This window comes from Enhydra lutris, unplaced genomic scaffold (genome assembly GCF_002288905.1).
Source record: "Enhydra lutris kenyoni isolate GAN:26980312 unplaced genomic scaffold, ASM228890v2 scaffoldscaffold2, whole genome shotgun sequence".
Lineage (NCBI taxonomy): Eukaryota > Metazoa > Chordata > Mammalia > Carnivora > Mustelidae > Enhydra > Enhydra lutris.
The window spans coordinates 55597277-55619563 of NW_019154086.1; the positions used below are offsets into that span (position 1 = coordinate 55597277).

Genomic DNA, 22287 nt, shown 5'->3' on the forward strand with positions numbered 1-22287 from the left:
TTGATATCAAATAGCATTCAAAGCCAGTATCATTAGGCTTTAGGTGTGGGTGAGATGTCACCTCCTGCTTCTGAGATAGGCTTTAGAATCTCTGTGGTCAGACTTCTTAATCATTGAAGGGTATGTAACTCCCCAGTCAGTCATGGTTGCCATAAGGAGAAATAATAAAAGTTGTTCTGGAATCTTCTCGGTGCTACTGCTGCTGCTTTGCTATCTCCTATGTTACATCCAGTTTTCAATGCATACTGTATGATGTAGTTGTTGCAGTGTTTTGATGAGTCTTACAATATGAGGAGCCAACTTCTAGGATTGTAGACATAAGATAATTGGTTTCTATAAAGTAGGATTCCGCAAAATCCATTTCATATCCACTAACCAGTGCTGGAAGCGCCCCCTAGGGACCAAGCCCTCTGCCTGTAGGAATACTGCCGGGATTTCTGGATATTACAAGTACCAAGTCAAATCCAATTATTTCTATAGTAGCTCCCAATTTCTGGTTGTGGACTTTTACTAATCTGATTGCATGAGACTCTTCTAAAAAGCTTATTAAAATACGGCTTTATTTCCCAGCCCCACTCAGGAGATTCTAATAATCCAGATGGTCTGAGGTGGGTTGCAGGAATATGTGTTTTCATTCCATTTACCCAGCTGCAAAGTGCAAAGTCAAGGCTGAGGCCCCCACTCTGATACTTGGTCTGTTTCAGAAAGCAGAGGATCAAACATGGGGGATATTATGGTGTTATGGATAGAGCACTGGCCTTGGACTCAGAAAATCTGGGTTCATAACTTGGCTTTCTCACTTAATAAATAGCTTTGTGATCTTGAGCAATTCTTCTATTTTCTCTGAGCTTCAGCTTTTCTCTGCTGTAAAATGAAGTTATCCATAATCCCCATCTCCCAATGCTAAGTTCATTTTCTACTCTACCTTAAGTGATTAGGTTAAGGCAGTAGATTGTCAAACTTTAGCAGCAGCAGGAATCACGGAATGCTTTGTAAAAACACAGATTACTGCCCTTTTCCCCAGACTTCCTGATTTAGCAGGTCTGCAATGGGGTCTGGGAATGTGCATTTCTAACAATTTCCACGTGATGCTGAGGCTGCTCAGAGTCCACACTTTCAGAACCATTGGTTTAAAATGGGATCATATATACGGTAGCTTTTATAAAATGTCAACAATGCCATGTAAATGTAAAAACAGGATATAACGTCTTTCCTCCAAAAGTGGCAATTATTTTACTTTCTAGATAACTGTGAAATGATGAGGAAACTCATCTGAACTCTTCTTCTATATTTAGCAGGTTTTCTATAATTTTTCGAACCAAATTTTTAGGTGAATTGTTTGAGGGTTATGCTAAACAATATCTTAATATTCATGTATTTGGGGTTTTTTGTTTTTATTTCTGTTTCACTTAGTTGAACCAAGGAGAACAAACAGAACATCAAAAGGTGACGTGTCTAAACTGTAACAAGGAGATAGACGAGACCCTTAACATTGAAGCAACGGAGCTGGCCAACAGGCGTCTCTTGTCGGCACAAATAGTTAGTACTTGATCATACACTTTCAAAATGATATTTGGGCCTAAAATTATCCTGAAAACTTTGTCCTTCGCTAAAGACATCTGTTTTTGTTTTGTTTTTTGTTTTTTTTTGTCTTGTTTTTTAAGCCATCTTGATTATGCTTACCTGCATAGCTTAAGAGATTGTTACAAAGGCAAAGGAAAGTTTGGCCCTATCTTAGGAATCCATTTGACTGCCAAAAGAAAGAAAAGGTAAATAGATCCATCCAAATTAGCCTAAGTAAAAGGTGATTTATTAAGAGGATTTGAGAATTTCACAGACCCCCAAGGGAGGAATTACAGGGGAACTGAATATTCAGGTGTGTTATGCAACCATTTCCACACCACACATCTCTGGCTCTATGCCAGTTTTTCAGGAACGATACCAATTCTGCTAATAGCTTTAGGTGGAGAGTAGTTTTCAGATCAAATCTTGGATAAAGGTTAGAGAAATTCGTGGCACAGCAGCATCCTAGACTCTGTGGAAAACTGCTAATAGGCTGGTTACCATTTACTATCCAGGTCAGGATCTTAACTCCTTGCCATGACTCACGCTCTCAAAATGTTCATGGTGGGCCTTCCTCACTGCCTATGGACTCTCATGCATGTCTCAGCTATTCCAGCCATACAGAATTCCAAGCATTCTACCTGTTCATTCTCACTTGGGAAATGGAAGGTCTATAGGGTACAATTGTTCTCTCTTTGGCATTAGTCCTAGCAGAGAGGTTGACTCTCAAAGGCAGCTTTTCCAAGGACCTAAATAATTTCTTTAAGCAACTGAGGCAGTGCCATGAAGAATGAACTTATGCCCATTTAGTGCTTTGCTCCACCAGCAGATTTTATATCATATCTTTGAGTCATCTCCAGATTTTTTATTTATTTCAGGAAAATACAGTATTCAAGAACCCTCCAAATCAATACAGGAGAATCCATTTTAAGTCTTGCTTTCATTAATCATGTGACTCAGAACTTATTCTTTTTAGTCTCTTTTCTCCCCATCTGTAAAATAGGAAAATGCTAACTGCAAGACCTCTAGATTTTTTTCCACTTTGGATATCCTATGTTTTCAGGAATATACATTCCATGTACTTTTTTTTATTTCTTGTCCTACATGTTCGTTTTCTACCATTATATCTTTGTTGATTTTGTGCTATGTATTGGGTCTTAACCAGGAAATCCTATTTTTTAAAGTAGGTAGGATCTTTCTGTTCTGTTCTCCAGCTCTTTATCTCATCTCACATCTTTTTTGCACTTCTTTGTTCTGGCTTATCTTCATGTTTACCTTGGTTTGTTAATTTGGTTTCCGCAATCTCAATTCTAATGCTCACTGTTCCAACCATCATATTAATCAGTCTATTACAATTTTCAAAGCTGTGAGAGCTTTTATTTAAATCTCAGCCAGTTATTATTAACCGGAGCAATACCCTCACTACTGTTGTACGTTAGAAGAGGAAGCACAGTATGATGAAACGGTGTGGTAAAGGAGAGGCAACATTCCCAACCATAAGGTGAAGGGGAGACAGGCTTTAAATTCAGAGAAAACTGAGTTTATAATGTGATCTTGGGAAAAACTCTTAATCCTCTGAGTCTCAGCTTTCTCATCTGTGAAATACAGATTAGAATATTTTCCCCATAAATTTCTTGCAAGAGTTAAATAATTCTATGCAAAATATATATAAATCAGTTAATTTCATAGTATGGTAGGTCACCCAATAAATGGCAGTTACTTTAAGGTATCAACCATTCTCTAAATTCTTCTTACATTTTGGTATGGATGATCAATTAAGAATTAACATTTTTCTAGGGGCACCTGGGTGGCTCAGTGAGTTAAGCCTCTGCCTTTGGCTCGGGTCATGATCTCAGGGTCCTGGGATCGGGCCCCGCATCGGGCTCTCTGCACAGCGAGGAGCCTGCTTTCCCCTCTCTCTCTGTCTGCCTCTCTGCCTACTTGTGATCTCTCTCTCTGTGTCAAATAAATAAAATCTTTAAAAAAAAAAAAAGAATCAACATTTTTCTAGAGTCTGTTTTGTCATTTGTGCTGCTAAGCTTTCATGAGTTCTACACTACTTTCAGCTTCCTTATTTTTCAACAGACTATGGTGTTTCCCTTCAAGGATATTGATAACATGTTAATCTCACATTATTTTATAAGTATTTTAACTAAGTTTAAGAAGAAGAACGTTACTCTGTTGAGTTCCTGTGTTACAGACAAATGACCTTTGTTACCTCATTCTTTTTTTTTCAAGATTTTATTTATTTATTTGATATAAAGAGAGATCACAAGTAGACAGAGAGGCAGGCAGAGAGAGAGGGCAAAGCAGGCTCCCTGCTAAGCAGAGAGCCCAATACAGGGCTTGATCCCAGGACCCTAAGATCATGACCCGAACCAAAGGCAGAGGCTTAACCCACTGAGCCACCCAGACACTCTTGTTGCCTCATTCTTAAACCTAGTTTTATTCTGGGACACCGGGGTGGCTCAATCAGTTAAGCCTGTGCCTTCAGCTAAAGTCATGATCCCAGAGTCCTGGGATGGAGTCCTACATCAGGCTCCCTGCTCAGTGGGGAGTCTGCTTCTCCCTGCCTCTGCCCCTCCCCACTGCTTATTCATTCTCTCTCTCTCTCTCTCTCTCTAATAAATAAATAAGATCTTTTTAAAATATTAGTTATATCCCATTCTGGTATCGCTCAAGAGCAAAACTGCATTTTAATATCCATAAATGATGGTGCAGATGTGTTCTATGGAAGCAAAAGTCTTTACTTATATCATACATTCCAATTCAGGAAGCTGGTCTGTGCAATGATTTTGGACAGTGGTCAGCACACTGCGGCCGGGCCAGTGTCGGACGGGGGTGCTCCTCCAGCATCAGAGTTAGTGCTGGAAGCAAAGTGGATTTCAGTATATGGACCAAGTGAACAAATGACTGCTTTCTGCACCACAGCAGCAGTCCATTTAATGCTGATAATAGACTAGAGAAAACAGAGTTGTGTTGTCAAAATATTTGCAAAAATGAAATCAAAGTTATAAAGCAGGGTTCCCCACAATAGCAGTTCTCAGAGTCTTTAATTTTCTAATGTGCATCATAAACTGTTAAGATGGGGATACACTCGCAGCAGCAAGTTCCCAAAGTTATTTGGCCACAGAATGCCACTTATTTTTGAAAGCCTAATTAACATCTAGGGGGAACCTAATTTCCTGCAGAACCAGTTTGGTTTTACCCAAAGCTCGGACGGGCCTTCCGCACTGATGGCAAGGTCTGGACTGCCTAGAAACGTTCTTTTTATAGAGATAGTAGATTATTTAGGGATTTTTTACTTCTTTCTCCCAGACTACCTTTCCATAAAGGAAACACTAAGTTATTGTTATTGTTATTGTCATTATTATTGTCATCCATGCTCTAGCATAATCTTCCCCTTTCTTTTAGGCGAGCTACCAGAGACAATACAGGAATGAGACTCTGTCCCAGAGTGCAGTCCAGGTGCTGGTCGGTGCCGCGGGAAGCTTTGGAGAGAAGAAGGGAGAGTAAGTACACTGGCAAGAGAAAGCTTCCATCCTAAGCCCCTGCATTTAGGAAATGGTGCAAGTGAGTTTGCTTTCGCTCTTTCTGGTAACCCGGGATCATCTGGTAACAACGTGTGCAAGCCACAGCCTGCTCTGCACCCCCAAATCAGGCCAAATCACTTCCTTTCGGTTTCCCAGCTTGCTCTCCTTATTCAGACTCCTGCAAATTTGAATGTGTTGCTGTTGCTAGCTGAGACGCTCTTCCCTTCCTCCTTTTGCCCCCAAAGCTGAGCTGTGGTAGAACACTCTTCCTTTTAGACTGCTTGAATGCCTCACTAAGTTCAAAGACTCCGTTAATTCCTCCAAACACATCAGTGCATATTCTCTCTTAATACCCAGCATAGTTTTGTAATAGCTTCTTTTGCTGTAAGCCTCTGTACTACATGGCAAGTTCCTTGAAATCCACGTGTTAGCCTCAGATCCCCATGGAAGGATGAAGGGTATATGATGGGGCTAAGAGGAGAGTTAAACTGCCCTGCAGTTAACAACGATGTTCCCCCAAAGCCCGGACATAACTTCTTCTTCTAAACCACACTCCTTGGTCCCCTGGGTGGCTCAGTTGGTTAAGTATCTGCCTTCAGCTCAGGTCATGGTTCCTCGGTCCTGGGATGGAGCCCACATCAGGGTCCCCACTCAGCAGGGACTCTGCTTCTCCCTCTGCCTGCTGCTCACCCTGCTTGTGCTTTCTCTGTCTCTCTGTCTCTCTGTCTCTCTCTCGTGTGCGCACACACACTCTGGCAAATAAATAAAATCTTTAAAAAATAAAAATAAAATAGGGATGCCTGGGTGGCTCAGTCGGTTAAGCTGCTGCCTTTGGCTCAGGTCGTGATCCCAGGGTCCTGGGATCGAGTCCTGCATCAGGCTCCTTGCTCAGCAGGGAGCCTGCTTCTCTCTCTGCCTCTGCCTGCCTCTCTGCCTGTTTGTGTGCTCTCTCTCTCTCTGACAAACAAATAAATAAATAAAATCTTTAAAAAGAAAAATAAAAAATAAAATAAAATAAACCACACTCCTAGCATTGAAGACACCAAAATTCCCTGCTCGAATGGTCCCAAAGCTCACTCATCAGGTCTTCTTGGGCCTTTCCCCCGGGCCGTTATCTCAAGGGCAGACGGGGCCTTTGGTGTGTCTACGCTGAAAGCTAAGAGCAGCATCAGGCCGGTGTCCACTCCCCAGCTCTGGCTTGTAGCACAGAGAGCGATAAAGCCCTGTGTGGGAAGGGAAGCAGCTGGACGCCAGAGCGCAGTCTCATTAAAGTTGGGAGTACAGATTTCAAAGAGTGAAAGATATTGCATTTCAAGCCTAGCCATACAAATCCTTATGACATACTTGTCAAGGAAGTAAGATAAAATACATCTGGCTTAAGATTTCGTTTTCTTGATGAATGAGTTATAAGGACAAGGGCCTCCATTTGCCCCTCACTCTAGGCCATTCAGATGCTTACAGGAAGGAGACGGGGACGGAGGGCTGGCCAAATGTGAACACTTAGAAACAGTGTGACGCACACTTTAAAGAAGACAGACGCACAGTGGACAGCAAAAGTTTTTTAAATGGATGAATAAATAACATGCTGAAAGCATTATCACTGCATTGTTCAGGAGAAGTTAATATTAAAAAAAAAAAAAAGCAGTATAGAGCAAGTCAACCCATTGCCTTGATTTTTCCTCTTTAACTCCTCCAGGAAGGCAGAAGTAATGTATGCCTAGGAAGACCCAGAACAAGGAGGTCAACACTGGGGAGAAGGGAGTTAAAGGGTTGAAAGGATTCCTAGTGGACAACAAAGGCACATTTTAGAATGTATTATATTTTAGTGATTCATAAATGAGATAAATATTATATACTAATATGTGCAAAGGTATATGGCAGGCACTGTGGGGAGTATCAACATTAGTGGAATGGTGGTCCAATCTCCAGAGAAGTAACTCTTAATTACACTTAGAGTCAGTACTTGCCTTGCAGTTGACTTTGCCATTTGCTGCTCATTCCAGCAACGCCCCATGCGTTGGTGTGTCCTGTGGCAAGAAAACAAGTCTAAGGAGAGAAAGAATTAGGGGATTTAAACAGGGGCACCAGGACCTGTGATAACTGCCTGTGTAATTGCCTGAGAAAGAATAATTCTTTGAATAGAGAGCTTATATTTATTAAGTACTGTGCCAAGCACAGTTTTAAACACGTTGCATGTATTACCAATCTAAAGTTATAAAAATCCTGTGAGATAAGTGTTAGTATTATCTTCATTTTGCTGATGAAAGGTGAGGAGAAAAGAGATGAAACGATTTACCCACGGCCGCTTGACTGATAATTACGGAGCTCGCCTTCGAAGCTTCAGCTGCCTCACTATCCAATTAAAGAGATCACAGCCATCTTCCTAAAAAAGCAAGGAATGTGATGACAAAAGATAGGAATTCAGGAGCCTGAATTGCTCATACCACAGAATTTTAGGATTTATAGAAACTTAAGAAATGACCAGATCTTAGTTGAGACATTAATTCCTTCAAGAAGGTTTCCTGATTCCCCAACACTAAATACCAGTCCCCCACTTGATGGATTCAGACTGCCTTATTGTTTATGATCTCCACAGCAACACCCACTACAATTTAATGCAATTGTTTTTTGCCTGTTTCGTTCCTCTAGTCTGCTGGATCCTTAAGAACAGAGATCTGTTTTTGTTTATGGCTTCTCTCCAGCTTTTAGGAAGAATAATACATTCAATAAATATTTTTAAAATTAGGAACGATTCAAGCACTATATACATTTGTGATTTTCCATGTGGTTACCATATCATTCATTCTATTGAGTCACAGAGAATTGAATGACTTCCTTCTTTTCAATTACATCTGTATTCCCATAGCAGAGAAATTGTTCAAATTTCAGAGTAAGAACAGTATAGTCAATAGGAAGAACAAGGTCCACCTTTGAATTTAAGTCACCAATACCCTTCCATTAAGCCATATTTTAAAGTAAGGCCTCAGACCCAAGGACAAAGCCCTATCACCCTTCTGATGAAAATAACAAAAACCAAGGTATTTCGCTAAACAAGACCAAATCATAGCACATAGATATGAGCTACCTTGTTAAAAAAAAGTCAGCAGAAACCTAGAGATAGTGCGATATGTGCTACCAAACTGTCTTTGGGGTTTTAGGACCACTGACTTCTCCAAGTAATCATTAACTCTTTACTCACCACTTGTATTTTCTCCATTAATTCCCCTAACTACCTGTCCAGAAGTTGAAATCAATCAAAGAGGTAAGAGGATATATGAGATGAGTTGGATGCCTCAAATATACTTTCTTATTGAATTATCCCCAACTGGCATGGATACTTTCATGTCTATTTTGTAGAGCAAACATTTTAATGAGGTAATTTGTTCACTGCCTCATGAGATAATGGGGGCTCCATCATGAAAACTGGATCTATTTGAATTACGTTATTCTTTTCCTCCCTGAAATTTGACGTCTCTATTTTAAACCATGTATTTCTCTTTAATGAGTGAGCCCCAGAATCTAAATTCATAATTATATATGTACTTGTATCTACAACTTTGTGACTTGGACCTATGCTCATGAAAGTGTCCTCTTTCTAGTTATCAATGGACAAAATCATCTACTTGCTTTCTGACATTACTGTATTAAACCTAGTCCCCAAATTTTAAAGCAGGTTTAGTGATTACTTCTTTTTTTCCCCCAGATATATGAGTCCTGAGACAATAAAGAATTATTCTGAAAGCAAAAAACTTCTTGCCTTTATTAGAAAAGTATTGCTCAATTGGGTGTATAACACTAAAAAGGAAAAAGGGATCCCATCAAGGTAAGCGATTTTGAACCTTACTAGAACTCTTATTATACTGACCTTAAATTCCCTTTCTACTTTTTAAATTTATATCCTGGGAGCTCCTGGATGGCTCAGTTGATAAAGCATTTGACTCTAGATCTCAGGGTTGTATGTTGAAGCCCCACAGAAAATTTAAGAAACAAATTCATATCCTATACCAAGATGAACAATTTTTAAGTTATCATTCCATTTTTAAGTTATCATTCCATGTTATTTAGTACATTCACAATGTTGGGCAAACGTCATCTCTGTCGAAATCCAAAACATTTTTATTGTCTCCAATATAAATCCAGCACTCATTAAGCAGTCACTCCCCATTCCCCCTGCTCTCCCCAGCTGCTACATCGCACTAGTCTGCTTTGTCTCTATGAATTTACATGTTCTGAATGTTTCATATAACTATATATATATATGAGTATAGATTCATATAACTAGAATCATCCAACACATAGTCTTTTGTTTCTGGCTTCTTTCACTCCCCATAATGTTTTCATCCACATGGTAGAATGTATCAGTAACGTAAGTTTCACCCACTTTGTAGCATGTATCAAGACTTTATTCCTTCTTACGGCTGAATAATAGTTCATTGTACAGATACATCATATGTTGTTTACCCATTCATCAGCTGATGGACATTTGGGTTGTTTTCACCTTTTGGCTACTGAGAACAGTGCTGTTAAGAACATTTATGTAAAAGTATTTGAATACCTGCTTTCCACTTTTCGGGTATGCACCAGAGTAAAATTGTTGGATCATAAGATAACTTTATGTTTAACTTATCCCAAGGAACCACCAAATTGTTTTCCACAGCTGTTAGATAATTTTGAAATCAGGAAATATAAGTTTATCAACTTTCTTTTTCAAGATTGGTGTAACAATGTGGGTAATTCCATATAAATGTAATTCCATATAAATTTTAGGATTTTCTTAATTTTGCAAAAAAAAATGCCATTGAGTCTTTCATGGGGATTACATTGAATCTGTAGTATTGTCATCCTTATAATATTAAGCTTTCCAATTCATGAACATGAGGTGACTTTTCCTTTACTTAGATCTTCTTTTATTTCTTTCAGGAATGTCTTGTAGTTCTTAGCATAGAAGTCTTTGATTAAAGTTAATCCTATTCTTTCCTTTCTTTTTAAGATTTTTATTTATTTATTTGACAGAGAGATAGAGAACACAAGTAGACAGAGCAGCAAGCAGAGGGAGAGGGAGAAGCAGGCTCTCCCCAGAGCAGGGAGCCTGATGCGGGATTCAATCCCAGGACCTTGGGATCATGATCTGAGTGGAAGGCAGTTGCTTAACCAACTGAGCCACACAGGAATCACTTTTTTTGCTTTTTTAATGCTATTGTAAATGACACTGTTTTCTTGATTTCATTTTAAGATTGTTCATTCCTAGTGTATGATTTCTATATATTGACTTTGTATTCTGTGAAGCTTTGCTGAATTCATTGATTAGCTCTCCTGTTTTTTGTGAATTTGCTGAGATTCTCTCTGTAGAAAATCATGTCATCTATGAATAGAGATAATTTTACTTGCTTCTTTCCAATTTGGATGCCTATTGTTTCTTTTCTTAGATTCAAGAGGAGGAAATATAGACCACTCTTCTCAATAAAAGTATTAAAGATTATGTAGCATCTTTAATCTACCACACTCAATAAATACAAGAAAGGTGTTATCATATTATAGGGTTTTTTAAAGCCTTCAATACTGACTAAAGCTACAACTTTTTAAGTAATTCTTTTTGTTGATGTAACTTAATGAAAGGGAGATTTTAAAAACTCCCCATAAGCTATCTCTGAATATCACTCATCTCAAAGTGAGTAGTGCAGATCCTGGTGCCATATGGCTTGGTTTAGAATCTCAGTCTCTGTCATTTATTATCTGAATGAGCGTTTCAGTCCTCAGTCTGAGATATATATATATATATATATATATATATATATATATATGACCTGTGACAAAGTAACTGACACATAATGGGCACCAAAATATGCGAGTTGGGTTCTCCTCTGTTTCCTCATGGAACTGTGGGAAAGAATACATGAATAGTATGTGTAGAAGCACCTAGGCCAGGGACTAGCACTGAGTAAGCACTTAACAAATGTGAGCATTTATTACTAAGTGCCGAATTCCAATAATATAAGTATTACTGAAATGTTGAAATTAAGAAGTGACAGAATCACAAACAGGAACAAGTCCAGTCACCAAAAGAAACTGAATAGGAAATTCTTAAATTCACATAATTCTTAAAACTAAAAATTTAACTTAAATTATTCATAACTAAATAACTCAATAAATAGTATATCTATTTTGAGGGGATACAGCTAGAGCTACAGAAAGAAGAATAAATACCTAGCATTAATAGGGTTTCCATATCAGGGTCAGGGGTCTGAAAGAAAAAGATCAGGAGCCTGAGATCTAAAGTGGTAACACTTGGGTGGATAAATCTGAAGATCTTGGACCCTCACATTTCCCATGAATACTGTAGCCTGGCAGAAAGCAGCCACCTCTTTCTTGCTAGAGGATAATAGCCTCCTATCCGCTTCAGATGGGTGGATAAATCTGAAGATCTTGAACCCTCACATTTCCCATGAATACTGTAGCCTGGCAGAAGGCAGCCACCTCTTTCTTGCTAGAGGATAAGAGCCTCCTATCCCCTTCAGATGCTACAAAGACATCACAAGATAAAGTTATTCTCTACCACCTCTCACTATTTCCAAGGTAATTACCTATATCAGATCTCAACACAGCTAGAGGAGGAAATACAGTGCTTACTTTAGGAGACTACAATTTATCTACTGAGGGAATAACATAAATTCCCTAATTACATAAGTTACATAAATTCTGGACCTGAGTAATACAAGCAAATACTGGTAGACATATAATGGAATGGATCTTGAGGGTACTGGGCAAGAGGGTTACAACATAAGGCCAGATTAGGGAGAATTTATTGGCATGATGGTCTTATCCAGGATTCGAGGTTCAACATTCTGTTAAGGACACTTGGAACCAGTACAGTTAATCTCTTGGGATTGTTCTTTGAAGCTTGACCAGGCCAATAACCCACAATAAGTGAAGTATGGATGATAAAAACTGGAATATTTACCAAAATTATTATAAGAGAATGAAGGACCCATCACTTTGCCCCCCTGGGAAGGACAAGAGGATGTTTACTTTCACAAGGCAACACTGAGAAACTCGGTGATAGATGCCCCCGGCAAGACATGGTTGACAGTAGTTGAGGTTGCCAGGGAACTAGTCTTACTAGTATCGAAAGGATTTAGGAATGGCAGAAGACAGATGGCAGCACTCAAATGTCAAAAGCAAGGTGGGAATACTTTATTTTGTGAACAGCAAACCTGGAATAGCAGTCAGAGTACCTTGGCCTGGGTATGGGTAAGATAATTTGTGTCAAATGACAATGTAGACAAATAGTTAACTACATTTTATTTGACTTTTCGAAAAATAGAGAACTGGTCAGCAAAGGGATGAGGTCAACTACTGCAAAGGAAGATCATGATTCCCCACCCTTTCCTTATATCTAAGTCAGTTCTCAGAACCAGAGCCTTTGGGAAAGGTCTACAATAACACCACAAACACATAGGATAAATATTCCCTCAATCTTTTCTCAGATGGACCTTTAGTCACTTTACTAAAAAAGTTAATTTTAAGTGGGAAAAAAGAGAATACTAAGACTTTTAAAAAGACTTTGGGGGGAATATAAATAAGCAAACAAACAAACAAAAGACCGGAGGCTTGAAATGCTATCACAGTTCTCAAATTAGAGAGGAAGCTTTTAGGTTAAGTCTCTGACCCAGTCTGCTTCATAATAATCCAGCAAGTCCACTGTGTGGTTATTTCTCTAAATCTCCAAGTGTATACATGGTATGAATATAGTCAGTGTGTAGCTGAACATTCACATTGTCTTGCTGACCTATAGAATAAGAATTATTATGGCAGGAAGGTCCAAGTGACCATGTGGAACCCTGGCCAAAATAGTCATAAGAAGTAATACAGTATTCCAGGCATAAAGAAATTAACACCAAACTTAAAGATTTAAAGGAATTGAGAATAATCCCCACCATATCCCTTTCAATTCATCTATCTGGCATAAACAAGTCAAATTACAGTCACTTATAAATTTAAGCAAAAGGTAACATCAACTTTATCCATTCATCTGTTGAAGGGCATCTTGGCTCTTTCCACGTTTTGGCTATTGTGGACATTGCTGCTAGGAACACTGAGGTGCATATGGCCCTTCTTTTCACTGCATCTGCATCTTTGGGGTAAAAATCATGGAACACTACATCAAAAACTAATGATGTACTGTATGGTGACTAACATAATACAATTTTTAAAAAGTCAAAAAAAAAAAAAAGAAATGTATAAATAAATAAATAAATGTCTGGTAGGAAAGAAAAAGGTAACATCAAGTGCAATGCTGTGCCAGATAGGACTTTATTGCTGAAAGAAATCAGGAAAAGCAGTCTGTATTCTAGGTTAAGATAGTGACATAGGAGGCCCCTGAACTTAACTCCTCTCATCAACATACCAAATCCACAGCCACATATGGACCACTTCCCTCTCAAAAAAAGCCAGAAAGTAGCTGAGTGATTCTTACACATCAGGATAATGAGAAAATACCTACACTGAAATAGGTAGTAAAAGCTGAGACACACTCTCAGCATAAAACTAACCCTCTGGCATTGAGGCATACGATCAGACGGGAACTCATGGTTCCCAGCTTCTCCATGAGAAGTAAAGGGTTTGGACCCAACATCTAGTGCCCCAACTTTTGAGACTTCCACTTGAGAGATGGGCCCCCAAAACATCTGCTCTGAGAAATAACTGGGCTTATGTCCACAAGATCCAGACTAGAATAGACAATGAAACAGTTCTTAATGAGGTTACAAGGACAGTGTCTCCTGGAAATGAACTTGTGCAAGATTTTGGCACCCTGGCTTTTGTGGTTGCCATCCAGAGGACACCCCCCTATTAGTAATAGAAAAACATATGAAAGTATAAATCTCACTGGTAAAGATAAATATATGATAAAATTCAGACCACTCTAATATTGTAACAATGGTGGATAAATCACATAAAAATCTAGCATAAAGGTTAAAAGTCAAAAGTATTAAAAAAAACAAATATAGCTACAATAATGGATACACAAGACAAAAAGGGGTAAATATAAATTATGACTGTCAACAAACTGGGTAATGACGTGGTATACCTCAACAAAGGCCGTAGTTGACAATCACACAGCTAACATCATATTCAACAGTGGAAAGGTGAAGGCTGAAAGCTTTTTCTCTAAGATCAGGAGCTAGATAAGGAGGCCCACTCTCATCACTTTTATTAAATTTAGTATTGGAAGTTCTAGCCAGAGTAATTAGGCAAGAAAAAAAAGTCATCCAAATCAGAAAGAAATGAGTAAAACTGACATCTTTTGCAGATGTCATGATATATACAGAAAACCCTAAGAACTCCACAAAAAAAAAAAAAAAATGTTAGAACTAATAAACAAATTCAGTAAAGTTACAGCATGCCAAATCAATATATATAAATATCAGTAGCATTTCTATACACTAATAACAAAAAGGAATTAAGAAAATCCCATTTATAACTGTATTAAAATGAATAAAATACTTAGGAGTAAATTTAACCAAGGAGGCAAAAGACCTGTACACTGATTACTATAAGACATTGATGAAAGAAATTAAAGAAGATACAAATAAATGGAAAGATATCTTATGCTCATGAATTGGAAGAATTAATCTTGTTAAGATGGCCATACTACTCAAAACAATCTATAGATTCAATGTAATCCTTACCAAAATTCCAATTAACATTTTTTACAAAAGTTTCAAAAAATCCTAATATTTGTATGGAATCACAAAAGATCCTAAATCGCCAAAACGATCTTGAGGGGAAAAAAAAAAGAATAAAATTGGAGGTATCACAATTCTTGATTTTAAACTATATTAAAAAGCCGTAGGGATGCCTGGGTGGCTCAGTTGGTTAAGCCTCTGCCTTCGGCTCAGGTCATGATCCCAGCATATTGGGATCTAGTCCCACTTCAGGCTCCTTGCTTGTCAGGGAGCTTGCTTCTCCCTCTGCCTCTGCCTGCTACTCTGTCTGCCTGTGCTTGCTCTCTCTCTGACAAATAAATAAATAAAATCTTCTAAAAATAAATAAATAATTTTAAAAAATTTTTAAACTGTAATAAACAAATAGTATGGTATTGGCGTAAAAACAGACACATAGATCAATGGGACAGAATAGAGAGCCCAAGAATAAACCTATGAGTATATAATCAATTAATTTATGACAAAGGAGCTAATGATATACAGTGGGTAAATGATGTTGAGAAACCTGAACAGCCACATGCAAAATAATGAAACTAGATCACTATCTTACATCATAAACAAAAATCAATTTGAAATGGAGTAAAGTAAGACCTGAAACCGTAAAACCCACAGAAGAAAACATGGGGGATGAACTCCATGATAGCGTTCTTGCGATTCCATATTGAGTGAAATCATATGGCATTTCTCTTTCTCTGACTGACTTATTTTGCTTAGCATAATACACTCTAGCTCCATCCATGTCATTGCAAATGGCAAAATTTCATTCTTTTTTATGGCTGAGTAATATTCCATGATTTCCATGATTGTGTGTGTGTGTGTGAATACACACGTACCACATCTTCTTTATCAGCTAAGGGACATTTGGGCTTATTTCATAGTTTGGCTATTGTTGATAATGGTGTTACAAACATTGGTGTGGATATGTCCCTTCAAATCTCTATTTTTGTATCTTTTGGGAAAGTTTCTAGTAGTGCAATTGCTGGATGATAGGGTAGTTTAATTTTTAACTTTCTGAGGAAACTCCTTACTGTTTTAGAGTGGCTACACCAGTTTGCATTTCCATCAACAGTTTAAGAGGCTTCTCCTTTCTCCAAATCCTGCATCCTTGCCAATTTCTATTGTTTCCTGAGTTGTTAGTTTTAGCCATTCTGACCATTATGAGATATATCTTATTGTGGTTTTGATTTGTATTTCCCTGATGATGAGTGATGTTAAGCATCTTTTCGTATGTCTGTTAGCCATCTGATATCTTCTTTGAAAAAATATCTTTTCATATCTTCTGCCCATTTCTTTTTTTTAATGTGTATGTGATCAATTTTTTAATTTAATTTTATTTTTTCAGTGTTCCAAGATTCATTGTTTATGCACCACACCCAGTGCTCCATGCAGTATGTGCCCTCCTTAATACCCACTACCAGGCCCACCCATCCTCCCACTCCCCTCCCCTCCAAAACCCTCAGTTTGTTTCTCAGAGTCCACAGTTTCTCATATTTCACCTCCCCCTCCAATTTACCCAATTCACTTTTCCTTTCCTTCTCCTCATGTCCTCCATGTTATTCCTTATGCTCCACAAGTAAGTGAAACCATATGATAATTGACTCTCTCTGCTTGACTTATTTCATTCAGTATAATCCCCTCCAGTCCTGTCCACATTGGTACAAAAGTTGGATATTCTGCCATTTCTTAACTGGATTATTAATTTTTGGGGTGTTGAGTTTGAAAAGATCTTTATAGATTTTGGATATTAACCCTTCAACAGATATGTCATTTGCAAATGACATAGCTCCCATTTTGTAGGCTGCCTTTTAGTTTTATTGACTGTTTCCTCTGCTGTGCAGAATTTTTATCATAATGAATTACCAGTAGTTCATTTTTGCTTTTGTTCCCTTGCCTCCAGAGATGTGTCTGCAGCCCAGGTCTCAGAAGTTGCTGCCTAAGTTCTCCTCTAGGATTTTGATGATTTCCTGTCTCACATTTAGGAGTTTCATTGATTTGACTTAATATTTGATTTAAATATTTTGATAAATACATTTTGATAAAATGTGGATTCATACTGTTTCATTACCACACATCCTGGGACTTTTATTTTTTTACAGATTTTATGCCTCAACAAGGAAAGATGCTCATGATACATTGTTAAGAAAAAGAAAAAAGTTTAGAATGATATGTATGATAAAATTTTTGTGTTTACAGATAATGATTACATAAAAAAATGATTGGACTAATATTTAAACTGTTACTAGTAATCATGTCTGGCAGGTGGAAGGAATTCCCTTTGTTTATTATTATTTTTTAATATTTCTAATTTGAATTATTCCCATCTCCTGACCAAAGTATTTCTATTAAAACTAAAAATGGATGAGAGTTGAGGAAGATGGGGGAAAAAAGAGGTGAAACAAGCCTCAAGACATCTAGCAGAGGAGGAAATTAAAAGGACAATATCTGAAGGGAGATGCCAGAAAGTGTTAGGTAGTGATTGCTCCTACCCAGAACTAAGCTGGGCTGTGTACTATAGATGATTAGAACAGAACTGAATATATAATGAAAGTCACTCAGTGTAATTATTTTATTAGATAAAACTCTTTTTTTTTGTAGACATTGCATTCTTCGTTTATGCCATAAAATTGTATTTACGGATGAATTTGAGTATATTGGATATCTTGTGATACTAATGAATATGTTTCCTATTATAATTTCTTGGATACCTAACTTAAGTGATATCTATGACCATGAATTAAGATACTCTAACTACTCTTTTCTTGCATTTTATATCGTGGAGTCCCTATTTAAGGTAATCCAAAATTGTGGTGTATGTGTATCTGTGTATGTGTGAATATGTTATATGTTTCACAGAGAGATTTTGTAACTTCATTTTCCAACACTAACTACACACAATTTTCTAAAGGAGTGTATGAAATTCTTTTTCACTTCCCAAACTTTAATTTTTAAAGGTAAATTTTTAAGGAAACTCAATAGAAAACATCCATACTTTAAGAACTGATTTTGTATTTGTAAACATAAATTTTAAAATGGTGTGTGTCAAAGGGAGTTTCAAAGGTATTGACAGTGTTCATAAATTTAGCAGGATAGTGTTCATTTTAATTTTTTTTAATACTAGATAGAGATAGGTAGAGTGATAGATACCCCTTCATGCCTGAAAAACATTCATGATTTGATTTTTAAATCTAATATAAAGGTAGTTGTAAAATGAAGAAAGGGTCAACAAATTGATAATAGTATTGATAATAGCATTGTGTTATATAGACCAAAAAGTGAAGACTGAGAATATGAGTATATAACATGATGGACAAAAACAAGGGAAAAGCTAGAAGCAAAACCATTGCATGCACAAGGGACATCACTCCCAGTGACTGGAGCTTGGGATGGATTGGTCAGCATGGATATTAGAGAGATGTTAGATTTGTGTGGAGGGTATGGAAAACGAGACATGGACATAAAGAATAAAGAGCTTCATAGGCCATGCTATCTCTTTCACTTCTGGCATCATCTGGCATCATCTACCATTTATAGTCTAATAACTTCCAAATTCACATTCCCAGCTCAGATCTTACCAAGAACCTCAGATCATATAGAAACTGATGACTGGATCTCTCCAACAAAATGCTATACAAACATCTCAAACAGCATATTCTAAAAAATTTATCTTCTCTAAACCTATTTTTCTTTCAGAATTCCACTGAAAACCCAATTTCCCAGACTAGCATCCACAATCATCTTTAATACTTCCCACTCCCTTAGCTATGCTTTAATATTTCAACCATTTGAATTTTAAATTAATATGCTTCCTTACTAGTATTTCAGACAAGTAATCTTAAGGTACATCAGAAAAGAATCTAACTAGTGATGTTTCAGTTATTGTGGAAAATGTTACAGTAAAAGCAAAAACAAGATAATGTATTTTTTTTAATCAACAGATGGCTGCAATGAGGAAAGAATATTTTTTACAGGCCTGGAACCTATTTGAGTTAGTGATTACATCAGTTGGCATCATAGATATAATTCTTATTGAGACAAATTCTATTACTTATACTCTTGATCTTATTCTAACAGTAATCTTTATAAAAATTGTTCGATTTCTTCGCTTACTACGTATTTTGAAGGTAAAGAACTATTAAATCATTCAATTTCAAATTTCTACTGACTGCTTCATGAAATATGGACTAAGATCAGTTTAGTAGTTTTATGATTTCCACTTTTTATTGAGATGATGTTTATATTTTAAATTTCATAACCCTTCTACAAATTAAATTTTATAACATTATTTTATGAATATCCAAATTGTATGTGCAATTTATTTAGTACATGAAAGTATAGAAATACTCAGTATAGCTTTTTCTTTGAATAGAGAGCACATAAAAAATTCCATAGTAATTTAAGTATAAATTAAGCCCAAAGTAATGTTAGTTCGTTAGTTAGTTCCTGGTATAAAACCTGGAAATCAACAAAACAACCATGCACACCATTCATAATGACAAAGCAAATAGTATAAATTCATACGTATTAAGAATCCAAAAATTATGCATTTCATGTTTCATAAATTCATAGTGACATAAAATCACAGCATCAAAAATAACCTTATTTGTCTAATCATCTTTCTATAACAAGCATGATATTCTTTATTATCTATACAGTTATTTCAATGACATGGGACTCACTCCATCACAAGGCATGTGAAGTATATATATGGAACAGGTGTACATCCCCTCTCTCTCACTGGCTCGCTCTATTCATACAGAAACAAGACACATGCACATTTAAGCACTGTGAGAGGTACAAACCTAAGTGAGACACGGTTCATCTAGAGATAAAACTAGCAGATTAGAATCTGTACATTTAGAGCTTTCTTACATATGCTTAAAAAATACTTTTGCTAAGGTCTAAAAGGATGCAACTAGTAGCTTTTCCCATTTTAGTGTTAAATAAGACTGCAAGTAATGCTAGTGTGCAATTTGACCTAAGGAAGATAAGCAAAGCGTATTCCAAGGACTAGTTAATTCTTTCTGATTGGAGGATATACAGGGTCTACCAAATATTTTAAGTAAAGAAACTGGTAAACCACCTAAGGAAATTTTGTTTAGGTATTCAGGAAATTCTGAACCCTTAATTTATGTCAAATGGTAGGCCCTGGAACATGAAGACAAATTAGATACACTCTAGAGAACTTGTAGAAGGAAAATGACGTATCATCTAGATGTTCCAATGTTACATTGTAAGGTAAGTGCAAAACAGAGTATATACAAAATGCTAACGAGATTTTTAAAAAAGATGTCTTTTATTAGGTGATGCTTAAACTGAATCTTGAAGGATGAGCATAAATTAGTGCTTTGAGGATTAATGGCAGTTGGTCGGAGGGGAGAGTAGAAGTAGAAGTAGAAGTAGAAGTAGAAGAAGATTATGGAGCATAGATGGGAAAACATGGGAAACAGCCAACTCTGGGGAAGTTAAAGGACTGCAGAGTGGTAACAGATAATCTAGAAAGTTAAACCTCAGCAAAGAAACAATGAGAAATAAATAGTGGGGTCAAACAAGAAGTATAGTTGTGGTGGATTCTAACTCCCAAATAAACCTTCTGATAAGAAGGTTAGTAGAAGATTTCACAGGTAAAAGTGGAAGTACTTAATACACATTTATGACAAGCCCAGAAGATTAATTGCATTGTTGTCCAAGAATTTAAAGCAGTTGAAAGTAGTATTCAATGCCCTATAGGGGACATAAGTAAAGAGTAAATTCATAACTTCACATAGGTGTCCAGCATTATTAATTATAGGGAAATCACTCTGGTCATGAAGTTATAAAAGTACCATGAATAAAATAACCTTGACAGGTTACTATAGTTACTGTTGAAAACATGTTATTTCTTAATATTATCTACTTTAGTTAAACTAATCAATATATAACCAACTAAATGTGTACAATTTATAGTAAATGGTAGTTCCATTTTTTTCCAGCTCATAACCCCAAAGTTGCTGCAAATAATAGATCAAAAGATGAGTCACCAGCTGTCCTTGAAATATGCTATACTAAAAGGATATGTCCAAGGTGAAGAAGATATAATGACTATAATTGATCAGATTTCAAGTTCTAAGCAGGTTAGACAGGTGAGAAAAACTTTCATTAGTAAGGTAAGGGTTTATTCCTCCAATCTCTCAGTTGCCCCCACCCATTATGTCCTCTGTCTGTATATGTAGATGTGGTCTTTGACACAATTTGCTAAGTAATTTCTGTAAAAACTTAAACTAGTCTACATATGTATTATTCAGAAGCTGAATATATCTGTTACTGAATTGTCTGTGTCACAGTAGCAAATCACGAGGCTTTTGCAAGCCACATTTTGGGGCACATGAAACATATGTGCGGTGGTCATCAGCTCCCTCCTGATGCAAATTCCACAATGGGACGCCTGGGTGGCTCAGTTGGTTAAGCAGCTGCCTTCGGCTCAGGTCATGATCCCGGCGTCCTGGGATCGAGTCCCACATTGGGCTCCTTGCTCATCAGGGAGCCTGCTTCTCCCTCTGCCTCTGCCTGCCATTCTGTCTGCCTGTGCTTGCTCTCTCTCCCTCTCTCTCTCTGACAAATAAATAAATAAAAATCTTTAAAAAAAAAAAAAACTTAAACTAGTCTACATATGTATTATTCAGAAGCTGAATATATCTTTTACTGAATTGTCTGTGTCACAGTAGCAAATCACGAGGCTTTTGCAAGCCACCTTTTGGGGCACATGAAACATATGTGCGGTGGTCATCAGCTCCCTCCTGATGCAAATTCCACAATCTGTCAACAACAGGTGCACTAAATAGGAAATATTGGAAGATGAGATGTAATGGTAATGTTAAGCAAAGGGAGACTCCTCATAATTCCCAAAGGCTCCCTTCCTCTCTCCCTGCCTGATTTTCCCACAGTAAAAGAAGCAAATGAAGGGGATCTGCCAAATGAAAAAAGTAAGAATAGCTCATCTAGAAGGAAATCTTGTTTAATTTCTTCATTACACAGAAAAAGAACAACAACAACAAAAAAAGCCAAGAGAGGTTGAATGATTATGCTCAGTCACATGGCTAATAAACAGCATAGAGAATTCTAGGGCTTAAGTTCTGGATTTTCACTTTTTTGACTGAGGTGGTTGTTCTCACAAGTTTGTCAACTATGTGAAATACTTACCTTTCAAGGCAATGTGGAACATGTGAATGTCAAGTAATATACCCAAAGCTCTATAGTTGAGAAAATTGAACATGTGTTATGTAGTAGAACACAAAAAGCAGTATCTTTCCTTTCTTCGCCACCTGTAAATTTTAAAACTCTTTTCCTAAATTTTGTTACCTGTTCTTACCTGGAAACAGATATTTAGCACTGGAATTTGAGGATACACAGTAGGAAAAACAAGAGGAACTGAATCCCTGAGATGTCCAGCTTTAGTGTTCATTTTTGTTCTAACACAGTTCGGCCAAACCTTC

At 37.1% G+C, this 22287-nt stretch overlaps 1 protein-coding gene across 1 annotated transcript in view; it reads left to right on the top strand.

The window, feature by feature from the left end:
* The window catches only part of LOC111150828 (solute carrier family 9 member C1), a 75099-nt gene that overhangs the window by 34988 nt on the left and 17824 nt on the right, over positions 1-22287 (top strand). Inside the window, exons 12-17 of the mRNA XM_022508454.1 lie at positions 1414-1539; positions 4978-5075; positions 8800-8919; positions 17414-17609; positions 18754-18939; positions 20788-20937. Of these exons, the coding sequence (XP_022364162.1) occupies positions 1414-1539; positions 4978-5075; positions 8800-8919; positions 17414-17609; positions 18754-18939; positions 20788-20937 (876 nt within the window). The remainder of the gene's footprint in view (positions 1-1413; positions 1540-4977; positions 5076-8799; positions 8920-17413; positions 17610-18753; positions 18940-20787; positions 20938-22287) is intronic.